The following is a 15,155-nucleotide window of genomic DNA, read 5'->3' on the forward strand; positions in this document are numbered from 1 at the left end:
CCAGCCTAGACACAGTGCCTCATACCTATAATCCCAGCACTTTGGGAGACTGAGGTGGGAGAAACACTTGAGCCCAGGGCAACAAAGGAAGACCTGGTGTCTTCAAAAATTTTTTCAAAAAATTAGCAGGCCATGGTGGCATGCACCTGTAGTCCCAGCTACTCAGGGGACTGGAGTAGGAGGATAACTTGAATTCCAGAAGTCAAGGGTACAGTGAGCTGTGATCACACCACTGTACTCCAGCCTGGGTGACAGAGTGAGACCCTGTCTAAAATAAAATTTTTAAAAAGCAGTCCAAGCCGGGCGCGGTGGCTCAAGCCTGTAATCCCAGCACTTTGGGAGGCTGAGGCGGGTGGATCACGAGGTCGAGAGATCGAGACCATCCTGGTCAACATGGTGAAACCCCGTCTCTACTAAAGATACAAAAAATTAGCTGGGCATGGTGGCACGTGCCTGTAATCCCAGCTACTCAGGAGGCTGAGGCAGGAGAATTGCCTGAGCCCAGGAGGCGGAGGTTGCGGTGAGCCGAGATCGCGGCATTGCACTCCAGCCTGGGTAACAAGAGCGAAACTCCGTCTCAAAAAAAAAAAAAAAAAAAAAAAAAAAAGCAGTCCAGGCCTGTAATCCGAGCAGTTTGCAATGCCGAGGCAGGAGGACTGCTTGAGGTCAGGAGTTCAAGACCAGCCTGGCCAATATGGTAAAACCCCGTCTCTACTAAAAATACAAAAATTAGCCAGATGTCGTGGCACATGCCTATAATCCCAGCTACTTGGGATGGCTGAGGGATGAGAACCACTTGAACCTGGGAGGCGAAGGCTGTAGTGAGCCAAGATGGTGCCACTGCAATCCAGCCTAAGTCATAAAGCAAGACTTTGTCTTAAAAACAAAACAAAACAAGCAGGCCATACAGCTCCTTATTTCTGACAGAATATAGCAATTCTTCAAACAAAGGCTTCTGGGTAATTTACCAGTAGCACTCTCATCAGATAAAATAATAAGCCTTTGATTATACAGCCTTTTTTTTTTTTTTTTTTTTAAGTGCAGTGGCATCATCTCGGCTCACTGCAATCCTCGCCTCCTGGGTCCAAGCAATTCTCCTGTCTCAGCCTCCCGAGTAGCTGGAACTACAGGCACCCACCATCATGCCAGGCTAATTTTTGTATTTTTAGTTAGAGAGGGTTTCACCACATTGGTCAGCCTGGTCTAGAACTCCTGACTTCAGGTGATCTGCCTGCCTCGGCTTCCCAAAGTGCTGGGATTACAGGCGTGAGCCACTGCACCCGGCTGATTATACAACTTTTAAGGTAATATGTTTCTTTAGTGGCAATGCAGCACAAACCCTCTATGTATCACAAACCCAGAATACTTGGAAACAATGAGGGCCACACCATAAATCACTCTGTTTTTAAGAAGTCAAATTGAGCGTCTTTAAGTAATCAAATTGAGGGCTGGGTACAGTGGCTCACGCCTGTAATCCTAGCAATTTGGGAGGCCGAGGCGGGCAGACTGCTTGAGGTCAGGAGTTTGAGAGCAGCCTGACTGACATGGCAAAACCTCATCTCTACTAAAAATATAAAAACTAGCCAGGCGTGGTGGCAGGCACCTGTAATCCCAGCTACTTGGGAGGCTGAGGCAGGACAATCACTTGAACCCGGAAGGAGGAAGTTGCAGTGAGCCAAGATCATGCCACTGCACTCCAGGCAATAGAGTGAGATTCCGTCTCAAAAAAAAAAAAAGAAAAAAAAGAAATCAAATTGAGAGGAACTACTTCCCTTTCATCTAAGAGCCATTCGGTCTCTACTGGATGAAATAACTTGTGCTTTGGCCAGTATTAGCCTTAATGCTTTTTGTTGAGATTATTTTTCTCTTTTAGACATTATTCAGCAGGTTTGGCCCTCAGTGATGGCAGAAAGTCTCATCTGATTCCTAGTCCAGGGTCACAGGCCCATGGTCTTACAGTAAATAATTCAGAACTGTGTAAACAAATGGTTATGTCATGTTTATGTTTTGGTTTCTTTTGAGAAAGAGTCTCACTCTGTGCCCATGTGGGAGTATAGTGGCTCAATCTCAGCTCACTGCAACCTCTGCCTCCCAGGTTCAAGCAATTCTTCCTCAGCCTCCCAAGTAGCTGGGACTACAGGCATGCGCCACCACGCCCAGCTAATTTTTGTATTTTTATTAGAAATGAGGGTTCACCATGTTGGCCAGGCTGGCCTTAAACTCCTGACCTCAAGTGAGCTGCCTGCCTTGGCCCCCAAAGTGTTGGCATTACAGGCATAAGTCACTTTGCCTGGCCCTTATATATTTTCTACCTCAAATTTATCTTTTTTCTGATATGTAGGCTACTAGAATTTGGCCTAATAACAAAGCTTGAGAATGTCTGAAATCCATTCTGAACCATAATTCCCATTTAATACCAATAATTGGTATCAGTTAAGGATCTCTGACATTCAAAATTCATGGTCTGGGAATACGCAGTCTTGCCACTTAATCTTCCACACAAATTCAAGTGACTGGCGAAGTAACACAATTGTAAAGTGAAGCCAAATCTTTCTCACCATTTCATTAGGAACATTAAATCACCACAGGAATCTGTCGCCCCAATGATCTTTTCTGGTTCCAGTCCTCTCTCAAAGCCCCGAGCAATATCATTGCTCTGCTATAAATAGAAGATGAAGAAAGGTTACAGCTTATGGAAAGAATAAAGAAACTCCCTATTTCTTTATTCAACAAAAACTCAACAAAACACGATGTAAGTTAGTATCACCTGATACCATTTCTGTCACCAATTCGGAAAAATTTTTAGAACTTATTAACAGTACTAAGTAGGTAGTGACAGTGATAATGAAGTGACAGTGATGCCAAGAGATATTTTTGTAAGATGTTATCTTTCCTGGAATTCCTTTAGAAGATTGGAGGTGAACCCTAGAAGTCTCTAATGTTCCGTAAGATACTCTGCAGTCAACATCTAGGAATTCCTCTAATCCCACTCACTCAAAATATCCTTAATATTGTTAAATAAGCTCCCGAAATGATAAAGACTATGTTTACCCTAATTAAACCTTTTCATTTTACAAACTTCAAATATTCTACCTCTCTCAATCTTTATTTTTTAGACTTTTAGTTTACCTTAACACTAACCAAGAAGTTTAATACATTTCACAGTCACCTATATTTATGAAAGAACAGAGGTAAGAATTATGCAAAGCCAGTATTATTAAATGGCAAATTTCAGAGATCACAAACACCAATACCTATGTGCTTGGTTAGAGAGAAGGCCCTGGTCAGTGCCTACCCCCACTGGATGTAGATGATTGTTAGCATTAGAGAGCAGAACTGGACTGTAATTACAAACAAAAAAGAAAAGAAAAACAAAACATTGTTCTGGTGCAGTGCCTCAGGCCTGTAATCCCAGCACTTTGGGAGGCTGAGGTAGGAGGATTACTTGAGACTAGGAGTTGGAGACCAGCATGGACAACGGTCTCTACAAAAAAATTTGTAAAAATTAGCCTGGCACAGTGGTGCACACCTGAAGTGTGCTACCTCTATTCAAGAGGCTGAAGTGGGAGGATCCCCTGAGTCCAGGAGTTCAAGGCTGCAGTGAGCTACATCATGTCACTATGCTTCACGGTGGGCAACATAGTGAGAACCCGTCTCTTAAAGTATGAAAGAAAAAAATCTTTTTTTTTTTGAGATGGAGTCTCACTCTGTCGCCAAGGCTGGAGTACAATGGCGCAATCTCAGCTCACTGCAACCTCTGCCTCCTGGGTTCAAGTGGTTCTCCTGCCTCAGCCTCCCAAGTAGCTGGGATTACAAGCATGTGCCACCACACCCAGCTAATTTTTGTAGTTTTAGCAGAGATAGGGTTTCACCATGTTGGCCAGGTTTCACCATGTTGGGCACCATGATAAGGTTTCACCATGTTGATCTCTTGACCTCGTGATCTGCCTGCCTTGGCCTCCCAAAGTACTGGGATTATAAGCATGAACCACAGTGCCCAGCCAGAAAAAAAAGTTTGATAATTCATGAGATAAGTATTGAAACTTGGTCTAAATTCAGTAATACAATCTAGACAAGGAGCACAGGTTCTAATCCAGATATAGTAACACTGATGAGAGCTAAAAAGCAAAACTTTATGCAAGCCAGATAATTTTTTTTTTTTTTTTTTTTTGAGACAGAGTCTCCCCTCTGTTGCCCAGGCTGGAGTGCAATGGCACAATCGCAGCTCACTGCAACCTCCGCCTCCAAGATTCAAGTGATTCCCCTTCCTCAGCCTCCCAAGCAGCTGGAATTACAGGCACACGCTACTGTACCTGGCTAGTTATTGTATCTTTAGTAGAGATGGGGTCTCACCACGTTGGCCAGGCTGGTCTCGAACTCCTGGCCTCAGGTGATCTGCCTGCCTTGGCCTCCTAAAGTGCTGAAATTACAGGTATGAGCCACTGCACTTGGCCATGCCTGAATAATTTTTGTATTTTTAGTAGAGACAGGGTTTCACCATGTTGACTAGGCTAGTTTCAAACTCCCGGCCTCAAATGATCCACCCGCCTTTGCCTTCCACAGTGCTGGGATTACAGGTGTGAGCCACTGTACCCAGCCCAAGCTAGGTAATTTTTTAAAACTTTATTATGGAAGATAATGTTAGCCTCTCCAATGGCAACACAAAAAACGATTTAGAGAGGCCCAAATGAGCTAAATCTCTACTGATGATTCTTACAGTAAAATCTTTTTGATCTGATGATGTTCACCTTGCTTTCCTCTGGGACACATTCCTCTGAGAAAGCATTTGAGGTCTGGGTGGTCCCCAAAGATACCAAAATCCACAATAGGAAGGAAATTCCATGCATGAATCATTGAAAGATACTGACTTTAAAAAACACAGCCTCTTTGGGGGGCGCTTAAGGGAAGAAGTTCCCAGATGTGCACACAGCTGCTCACAGCTGGAATGCTGGCACATAGACTAAGTTGTAAATCATAGCTGACAGCTGAAAACAGTTTGCTATATAGGGAGGGAGGGGGGGGCGCAAATGGAAGAAAAATGTTCAAGCTGCCAAAAAGGAGCCTCAGCGAAGAAAATGCTAAAATCATCATACAGGCAGTAATCTTAAATCAGGCATAATGCAGACTAACAAATTTCTTCTGCAGTGGTCTTAAGAAAGAAACGCAATCCCTTCTTGTACCTTTAAAACATACCATCACCTATCTTTCCAACTGTCTACCTGACAGCAACCAGTACTGCTAGAATGCTCTCAGGGGCCCCAGATGAACATTATGATCTAGGAAATGTGGGGGTTGTTTTCAAGGTCGGCAGCTTCAGAACCTGGCCTAGGAACAAAACTATCTGCACTGGCCAGTGATTCTAAGCCAGATAATTCAGGCTGCTCATTTTTAAAAAGGACAGAGGTTGGTGACGATGGCTCACGCCTATAATCCCAGCACTTTGGGAGACCAAGGCAGGAGGATCACAAGGTCAGGAGATCAGGACCAACCTGGCTAACATGGGGAAATCCCATCTCTACTAAAAATACAAAAAATTAGCTGGGCATGGTGGCACATGCCTGTAGTCCCCGCTACTTGGGAGGCTGAGGCAGGAGAATCGCTTGAACCCGGGAGGTGGAGGCTGCAGTGAGCCGAGATCACACCACTGCACTCCAGCCTGGGCGACAGAGCGAGACTCTGTCTCAAAATAAATAAATCAACTAATTTAATTTAATTTAATTTTAATTTTACTGGTCTGGGGTGCATCTTAGGCACTGGATAATTTTTTTTTTTAAAGCACCATCCTGGTGAGTATAATGTGTAGCCAGGGTTGAGAACTAATGCTCTAGAAAGTTAGACATCTAAGTAGAATGAAGATAAATAGGGATGCTTGTGGCAGAGATGCTGGAAGATTCAGACGTAGACTTATGCTTTTATTAATTGTAAAGTGTATGATACAGCCTTCAGCACAAAATGCTTCATAACCTTGAAATAAATGAAATAGAAGCTGGGCGGGGGGCAGGATGAGGTGGTAGAGTGTATATATTTATGCGCCCACACACAGTTGAAAAAAGAGACAGACAATAATAGTGCTTATAATGCTAGCTGCTTGAGAGCTAAACAGCAGAAGAATTAAAGCAACTAAATCAAACGAAAATGTCATAAATATACTTTCCAAACTGAAGAAGATTCAAAAGACAGAAATTAATTTTATACTCCAAGTATGTAGAAATAATAGATCAAGAGAATATAAATGCTACTGAACTGTTCACTTTAAAATTATTAATTGAGCCAGGTGCACTGGCTCAAACCTGTAATCCCAGCACTTTGGGAGGCTAAGGTGGGAGGATCACCTGAGGTCGGGAGTTTGAGATCACCCTGACCAACACGGTGAAACTCCATCTCTACTAAAAATACAAAATTAGCCAGGCATGATGGGACATGCCTATAATCCCAGCTACTCAGGAAGGCTGAGGCAGAACTGCTTAAAGCCGGGAGGTGGAGGTTGTGGTGAACTGAGATTGTGCCATTGCACCCTAGCCTGGGTAACAAGAGTGAAATTCCATCTCAAATAAATAAATAATAAAAATACAAATACAAAAATTAGCTGGGTGTGGTGGCACACGCCTGTAATCTCAACTATTCAGAAGGCTGAGACAAGAGAATCATTTGAACCCAGGAGGCGGAGGCTGCAGTAAGTCATGATTGTGCCACTGCACTCCAGCCTGAATGACAGACTCCATCTCAAAAAATAAATAAATAAAAATAAATAAAATCAGCCAGGCGTGGTGGCTCACGCCTGTAATCCCACCACTTTGGGAGACCGAGGCAGATCAAGACCATCCTGGCTGACAGGATAAAACCCCATCTCTACTAAAAATACAAACAAAGGGTGGGCACAGTGGCTCAATCCTGTAATCCCAGCACTTTGGGAGGCAGAAGCACGTGGATCACAAGGTCAAGAGATCGAGACCATCCTGGCCAACATGATGAAACCCCATCTCTTCTAAAAATACAAAAAAAAAATTAGCTGGGCATGGTGGCATACGCCTGTAGTCCCAGCTACCTGGGAGGCTGAGGCAGGAGAATTGCTTGAACCCGGGAGGTGGAGGTCGCAGTGAGTCGAGATCACACCACTGCACTCTAGCCTGGGTGACAGACTGAGACTCTGTCTCAAAATAAATAATTAAAATCGTTAATAGTACATTATGATTTTCACTGCAAAAAAAGATTATCAAGGATTAGAAACAAGGACTATTATTGGAACAAGAAAAAAGAAAGTAGCAAACACTTCAAAGCCCCTTTCTATTCTTAAAAAATTCACCAATGATACTTCTTCTCTAAGATGACTAAGTCTTCTATTCATGGAGAAGGCAGAAGAGTGATTTAATGTTTTACAAATATTTAATTTTGCCACCTTAATACAATTCAGCGGCCACAAATTACATTTCTCACTCAGCCAGGAGAGGGAGCTATAATCAACATACCTCCCTAGAAGCTCTTTTGTTCAACAATTTACCTTATAGGTCCATCCTTACAACAGAAATAACCAAAATATGATATTTTCATTTATTATTATTATTATTTTGGTGACAAAAGGATAGTTTGTGGGGGAAAAAGGGAAAAGAAGCTTACCTCTCTCTTTTTTTTAGATTTGATATCATCAGCACTGTTTGAGAAATTGGATTTCCTTTTGTTACTTTCTGACTTCTCCCTGGGTTTGTTATTTTCACCCTCCTTCATCTTCTTATACTTTTTCATAAACTCAGAAATTAGCTCAGGGCAATCCAAGTTTTTCTCAGGTTCCCAAGTATTGTGCTCCCTGGGCAAGAAAAACGGGAAAATAAAAAAAGGGGTAAAGAATGAGGAAAAAAATCCAATGCCTTATTTCAAAGAGGACATTCAGACAAAAAGGACAGAGAAACCTTATGCTTTAAAGAAGATAACAAATTTGATCCTAGATTTCTAGAAAAATGAAAAAAAAAAAATGCCCACACAAAGACTTATACACAATTGTTTACAGCAGCTTTTTCACAGCCAAAAACAGAAAACAAATTCAAATATTCAGCAACAGATGGTCACATGGAAAAACAAAATGTGGTATATCCATACAAAGGAATATTATTCAACAAAAAAACAAAATACTTAAAACACGCTACGACTTGGAAGAACCCCAAAAACATTATACTAAGTGAAACAAACAAGACACAGACACTATATATTGTCTAATTCCATTTATATGAAATGTCTGGGAAAGAAATTTAGAGAGATGGAAAGCACATTAGCCAAGCATGATGGCTCATGCCTATAATCCCAACACTCTGAGAGGCCAAGGCAGGCAGATCACTTCAGGTCAGGAGTTTGAGACCAGACTGGCCAACACAGAGAAACCTCATCTGTACTAAAAATACAAAAATTAGCTGGGTGTGGTGGTGCACAGCTGTAGTCCCAGCTACTCAGGATCCTGAGGCAGGAGAATCGCTTGAGCCTCGGAAGGGGAGGTTGCAGTGAACCGAGACTGCACCACTGCACTCCAGCCTGGGCGAAAAAGCCAGGCTCTGCCTTAAAAAAATAAAAATAAAAATAAAAATAGATCAGTGATTGCCTGAGGCTGAGGGTGGGAGTTGTAACTCCCAAAAAACAGGAATCAAGAGAATTTTGGGGGACATGAGAATGTTCTAAAACTGGATCACACTGGTGGCTGCACAGCTCTATAAATTTACTAAAAATTATCTAATTGGGGCCAGGCACAGTGGCTAATGCCTGTAATCCCAGCACTTTGGGAGGCGCTCTGGAGTTTGAGACCAGCCTGGTCAGTAAGGGAAAACCTGTCTTCTAAAACTACAAAAACTAGCTGGGCTTGGTGGCACACACTTGCAGTCTGAGCTACTTGGGAGACTAGGGCATTCCGAAAACTGCTTGAATCTGGGAGGCTGAGGTTCGCTGTAGTGAGCCAAGATTATGCCACTGCATTCCAGTCTGGGCAACAGAGACAGTACTCCATCTCAAAAAAAAAAAAAAAAAATCATTTAATTGGGCTGGGCACAGTGGCTCACGCCTGTAATCTCAGCACTCTAGGAGGCCAAGGTGAACAGATCATTTGAGTCTACAAGTTCAAGACCAGCCTAAGCAACATAGCCAAGACTCCATCTCTACAAAAAATTTTAAAATTACCCAGGCATCGTGGCTTGTACCTGTAGTCCCAGCTACTTGGGAGGCAAAAATGAGAAGATCTCTTGAGCCCAGGAGGTTGCGGCTGCAGCGAACCATGATTGTACCACTGCACTCCTGGTAAGAGAGCGAGACACTGCCTCAGAAAAAAAAAGCCGGGCGCGGTGGCTCAAGCCTGTAATCCCAGCACTTTGGGAGGCCGAGGCAGGTGGATCACGAGGTCGAGAGATCGAGACCATCCTGGTCAACATGGTGAAACCCCGTCTCTACTAAAAATACAAAAAATTAGCTGGGCATGGTGGCGCTTGCCTGTAATCCCAGCTACTCAGGAGGCTGAGGCAGGAGAATTGCCTGAACCCAGGAGGCAGAGGTTGCGGTGAGCCGAGACCACGCCATTGCACTCCAGCCTGGATAACAAGAGCGAAACTCCATCTCAAAAAAAAAAAAAAAAAAAAAAGAGATTGCACCACTGCACTCCGGTCTGGGTGACAGAGCAAGATTTCGTTTCAAAACAAAACAAAACAAATTTGCTGGCTAGGCAAGGTAGCTCATGCCTGTAATCCCTCAGGTGGGCAGATCACCTGAGGTCAGGAATTTGAGACCAGCCTGGCCAACATCATGAAATCCCATTTCTACTAAAAATACAAAAATTAGCCAGGACTGGTGGTGTGCACCTGTAGTCCCAGCTATTCAGGAGGCTGAGGCAGGAGACTCACTTGAACCCAAGAGGCAGAGGCTGCAGTGAGCTGAGATCACACCAGCACTCCATCCTGGGCGACAAAGCAAGACTCGGTCTCAAAAAACAAAAAAAGGGCAGGCACGGTGGCTCACGCCTGTAATCCCAGGACTTTGCGAGCCCGAGGCAGATGGATCACAAGGTCAGGAGATTGAGACCAGCCTGGCCAATATGGTGAAATCCAATCTCTACTAAAAATACAAAAGTTAGTCAGACGTTGTGGTGGGCATCTGTAGTCCCAGCTACTCAGGAGGCTGAGGCAGGAGAACTGCTTGAACCCAGGAGGCAGAGGTTGCAGTGAGCCAAGATCTCACCATTGTACTCCAACCTGGGCAACAGAGCAAGACTCCATCTCTTTTTTTTTTTTTTGAGACGGAGTTTCACTCTTGTTAACCAGGCTGGAGTGCAATGGTGCGATCTCGGCTCACCACAACCTCCACCTCCTGGGTTCAGGCAATTCTCCTGCCTCAGCTTGCTGCGTAGCTGGGATTACAGGCACGCGCCACCATGCCCAGCTAATGTTTTGTATTTTTAGTAGAGACGGGGTTTCACCATGTTGACCAGTATGGTCTCAATCTCTTGACCCCGTGATCCACCCGCCTCAGCCTCCCAAAGTGCTGGAATTACAGGCTTGAGCCACCGGGCCCGGCCCAACTCCAACTCTTACAAAAAAAAAAAAAAAAAAAAAAAAATTGAATTCTGGTTTCGAAGTGGCAAAAACTGCATGATTTCACACATAAAATCATCTGTGCAATTCCTGAAAAGAACAATTTAATAATATATTATGGACCCCCAGTTTATATTATCTTAAATATGTTACTCTTTTTTTTGAAACAAAGTCTCACCTTGTCATCCAGTCTGGAATGCAGTGGCATGATCATGATTCACTGCAGCCTTGACCTCCTAGGCGCAACTGATCCTTCTGCCTCAGCCTCCCAAGTAGTTGGGACTGGGACTACAGGAGTTCACCACCACACCTGGCTACTTTTTTTTTTTTTGTAGAGAAGGATCTCACTATGTTGCCTAGGCTGATCTTGAACTCCTGGAGCTCAGGCAATCCTCCTGCCTTGGCCTCCCAAAGTGCTGGTGTTAAAAGAATGAGCTACCACACCCATCCCGTCTTGGGAATTTTATTTGTTTTATTTATTTATTTATTTATTTATTTACAGAGCTTTGCTCTTGCTACTCAGGCTTGAGTGCAATGGCATGATTTTGGCTTATTGCAACCTCCACCTCCTGGGTTCAAGTGATTCTCCTGCCTCAGCCTCCTGGGTAGCTGGGATTATAGGTACCTGCCACCACCACCCAGCTCATTTTTGTACTTTTACTAGAGATGGGGTTTCACCATGTTGGCCAGGCTGGTCTCGAACTCCTGACCTCAAGTGATCCGCCCGCCTCAGCCTTCTGAATTCCTGGGATTACAGGTGTGAGCCACCGCGCCCAGCCTTTGTTTGTTTTAAATAAGGTTTCTTTAGATGGAAATGATCTGAACACATCCCATAATAAGTGTCTCAAACAGGAAGCAGAATAATAGAAAAATCTGAGCTATTTACTCTTGACCTAAACAACTTTCTACAAAAGTAATATTGAGAATAAATTTATTTCTAAATCATTTGAGCTAATATGAGAAAGCTTCTCCTTTATATCCCTTCTCTCAGCAGAAAAAAAAAATTCCTCATCTTACTCCTCTCATCCCAGCACTGGGAGGTGGAGGCTGTTGGATCACTTGAGGTCAAGAGTTCAAGACCAGCCTGGCCAACAGGGTGAAACCCCGCCTCTACTAAAAATACAAAAATTAGATGGGTGTGGTGGAAGGCACCTGTAATCCCATCTACTCTGAAGGCTGAGGTCAAAGAATCGTTTGAACCCAGGAGGGGGGAGGTTGCAGTGAGCTGAGATCTTGCCACTGCACACCAACCTGGCTGACAAGAGTGACACCCTTGTCTCAAAAAAAGAAAAAGAGGCCAGGCACTGTCGCCCATGCCTGTAATCCCAGCACTCTAGGAGGTCGAGGCAGGCAGATCACAAGGTCAGGAGTTCAAGACCAGCCTGACCAGTGTGGTGAAATCCCGTCTCTAAAAAAAAATAAAAAAAAAAAAATTAATTAAAAAAAATAAATAAATAAAAGAAAATAAAGAAAAAGAATCAGCTGGGCGCGGTGGCTCACGCCTGTAATCCCAGCACTTTGGGAGGCCAAGATGGGCAGATCATGAGGTCAAGAGTTCAAGATCAGCCTGGCCAAGATGGTGAAACTCTACTAAAAATCACCAAAAAATTAGTTGGTATAGTGGGAGACATCTACAATCCCAGCTACTTGGGAGGCTGAGGCAGAACTGCTTGAACCCAAGAAGCGGAGGTTACAGTGAGCCAAGATAACGCTACTGCACTCTAGCCTGGGCAAGAGAGCAAGACTCCATCTCAAAAAGGAAAAAAAAGAGAAAAAATTCTTCACACAGTAACCTTCCCCAAAACCCACAGACCATACCATCCCAGAGAAAATTAACATAGCCGTATCAAAAGGTGTACCAAGACTATTACACAAGCCAAATAGACTTCGGGGTTGGGAAGAGTCTGTCTGTTACAGTATATATAGGAGACTGGAGAGACCAATGGGTTTAACAGGAGGATTTTATTAAGGTGGCTACCGGATTAGAGGATTAGCATTTTAAGTTTGAGCCCCAGAGAAAGAAAATGGGGTATTTTTAAACATTTAGGATGACATAGCAGCTAACAGATTTACAGAAGTTAGAACAAAGAACAGTTAATTAATTTGCAACATGTTTTGTGATGTACGTTACATTTGAAAACAGCATTTTGAGAAACTCACTGTACATTTTTGGGGTTATCTTGCCCTGTGACCTTGCAGCTGGCCAGCAGGAGAAACAGGAGTTTTGGGATGCCTGGGAACTTTGCTGAGAATGTGGGGAGAATAGATAAGGTAGGTTTTACAAAGAGTTAGTTAATTTTAAGCAGAGCTGGGGTTAGGTTTTATATTAAACAGCGCACAACACAGAAAAATTTATTTTTTATTTTATTTTATTTTTTTTTTTGAGACGGAGTTTCGCTGTTGTTACCCAGGCTGGAGTGCAATGGCGCAATCTCGGCTCACCGCAACCTCCGCCTCCTGGGTTCAGGCAGTTCTCCTGCCTCAGCCTCCTGAGTAGCTGGGATTACAGGCACGTGCCACCATGCCCAGCTAATTTTTAGTATTTTTAGTAGAGATGGGGTTTCACCATGTTGACCAGGATGGTCTCGATCTCTTGACCTTGTGATCCACCCACCTCAGCCTCCCAAAGTGCTGGGATTACAGGCTTGAGCCACCGCACCCGGCCTAGCAAAATTTATTATATGGCAACTACAAATTATAAGGTTTTGTTTTTACTATTATTGCTATTATTTAATTTCCTTTTTTATGTTGATAGCAAGGAAAGCCAGTTCTATAATGGGACTACCCCTTTTCCTAACACTTTGGTACTGCTGCTTCTACTTCAACCAGTTTCACCCAGAAGACAACATGGTATGATTTTAAAAGGGCCTGGGTTGGCCAGTCACAATGATTCATGCCTATAATCCCAGCACGAGAGGCTGAAGCAGGCCTGAGCCCAAGAGTCTGAGACCAGCCTGGGTAACACAATGAGACCCCATCTCTATTTTAAAAATAAAAATGTAGGCCGGGCGTGGTGGCTCACGCCTCTAATTCCAGCACTTTGGGAGGCTGAGGTAGGTGGATGACCTGAGGTCAGGCGTTCGAGACCAGCCTGACCAACATGGTGAAACCCCGTCTTTAAAGAAAAAAAGAAAAAGAAAAAGAAAAATGTGTGATAAATTAAAAAAGTAATTACAGTTTTTGAAGAGGCAAAGTCTTGCTATGTTAACCAGGCTGGAGTGCAGTGGCTATTCACAGGTATGATCCCACTAATGGTCAGTTTTGACCTGCCCTGGTTCCCTCCTCCTTAGGCAACCTGGTGGTCCCTCACTCCTGGGAGGTCACCATATTGATGCCAAACTTAATGCAGACACCTGATCGATTTAGTGCACCACAGCCCAGAACTGCTGGACTCAAGCAATCCTCCTACCTCAACCTCCCTAGTAGCTGGGACTACAGGTATACACCACCATGCCTGGACTCTGAATGCTTTTTTTTTTTTTTGAGACGGAGTTTCGCTCTTGTTACCCAGGCTGGAGTGCAATGGCGCGATCTCGGCTCACCGCAACCTCCACCTCCTGGGTTCAGGCAATTCTCCTGCCTCAGCCTCCTGAGTAGCTGGGATTACAGGCACACGCCACCATGCCCAGCTAATTTCTGAATGCTTTTATGAGAATCAAAGAGAACACAAGAGGTAGAATCTGATCACTGTCTAGCACATTTAGTTACAGTCAATGCTGATTTGTTCCAGTCTTTTATGAAATCAAGGGCATTTCTGAAAAAGTAAGGACCAATGTTAACTTGTCTACCCCAACCCTTGTCTTTCCTCCTTTTATCTACGGTAAGATACCAGTAGCTCAATGGCAGAGAAAGAGTTTCAAGTATCTTTCAAACATCCAAGTATTTCCAGTGGTGATTCAATAGGCCCAATAAACATCTTCAAAATCTTCCAGTGTTACTTTAGTTCCTATCTGTTAGTGCTCTAGAGGTCTCTCAAACTCAACAGTTCTCATCTCTAGTGGAAGCTGTGATACCACTCCTCTCTAGAAACAAGGAGGGCATCTTCTGATTGTTGTGCTACCCATACTTGCATTCTGGGTGCTAGAGATGCTAAGGATCCTGCAATGCATGAATGATCCCACCTACAATACCATTAATTCTCCAGATCAGAAGCCTTGATTCATGTAATAAAATAACCTCCAGTGTGTTTCAAAGGTTCCTGACAAATAACCTTTATCCGAAAGTATTGGTAAACCACTGCATCTTTTAGTGTATTTAGTTCCTATACGGCAGAGCTGTGCCATCCAATATGGTAACCACTAGCCACATGTGCCTATTTGAAATGCAGCTAGTTTGAATGGAGATGCAATATAAAGTGTAAAATATATCCCAGATTTTCAAGTGTTAGCGCGCGTGTGCGCTCGCGCACACACACACATCTCATTAATAACTTTTGTATTAATGTTGAAATAGTATTTTCACAGCTGGGCACGGTGGCTCACACCTGTAATCTCAGCACTTTGGGAGGCCGAGAGGCAGGTGGCTCGCTTGAGCCTGGAAGTTCAAGACCAGCCTGGGCAACATGGTAACATCCTGCCTCTACTAAAAACAGTCACCCAGGCT

At 43.7% G+C, this 15,155-nt stretch overlaps 1 protein-coding gene across 4 annotated transcripts in view; it reads right to left on the minus strand.

Moving 5' to 3' along the window:
* Positions 1-15,155, minus strand: part of CBX5 (chromobox 5) — a 51,345-nt gene that overhangs the window by 12,221 nt on the left and 23,969 nt on the right. For all 4 annotated transcript variants that reach the window (XM_003939259.3, XM_003939260.3, XM_074402711.1 and 1 more), the window contains exons 3-4: positions 7,615-7,801; positions 2,559-2,659 (exon numbers count right to left, since the gene is read on the minus strand). In XM_003939259.3, the coding sequence (XP_003939308.1) occupies positions 2,559-2,659; positions 7,615-7,801 (288 nt within the window). The remainder of the gene's footprint in view (positions 1-2,558; positions 2,660-7,614; positions 7,802-15,155) is intronic.

This window comes from Saimiri boliviensis, chromosome 7 (assembly GCF_048565385.1).
Source record: "Saimiri boliviensis isolate mSaiBol1 chromosome 7, mSaiBol1.pri, whole genome shotgun sequence".
NCBI lineage: Eukaryota > Metazoa > Chordata > Mammalia > Primates > Cebidae > Saimiri > Saimiri boliviensis.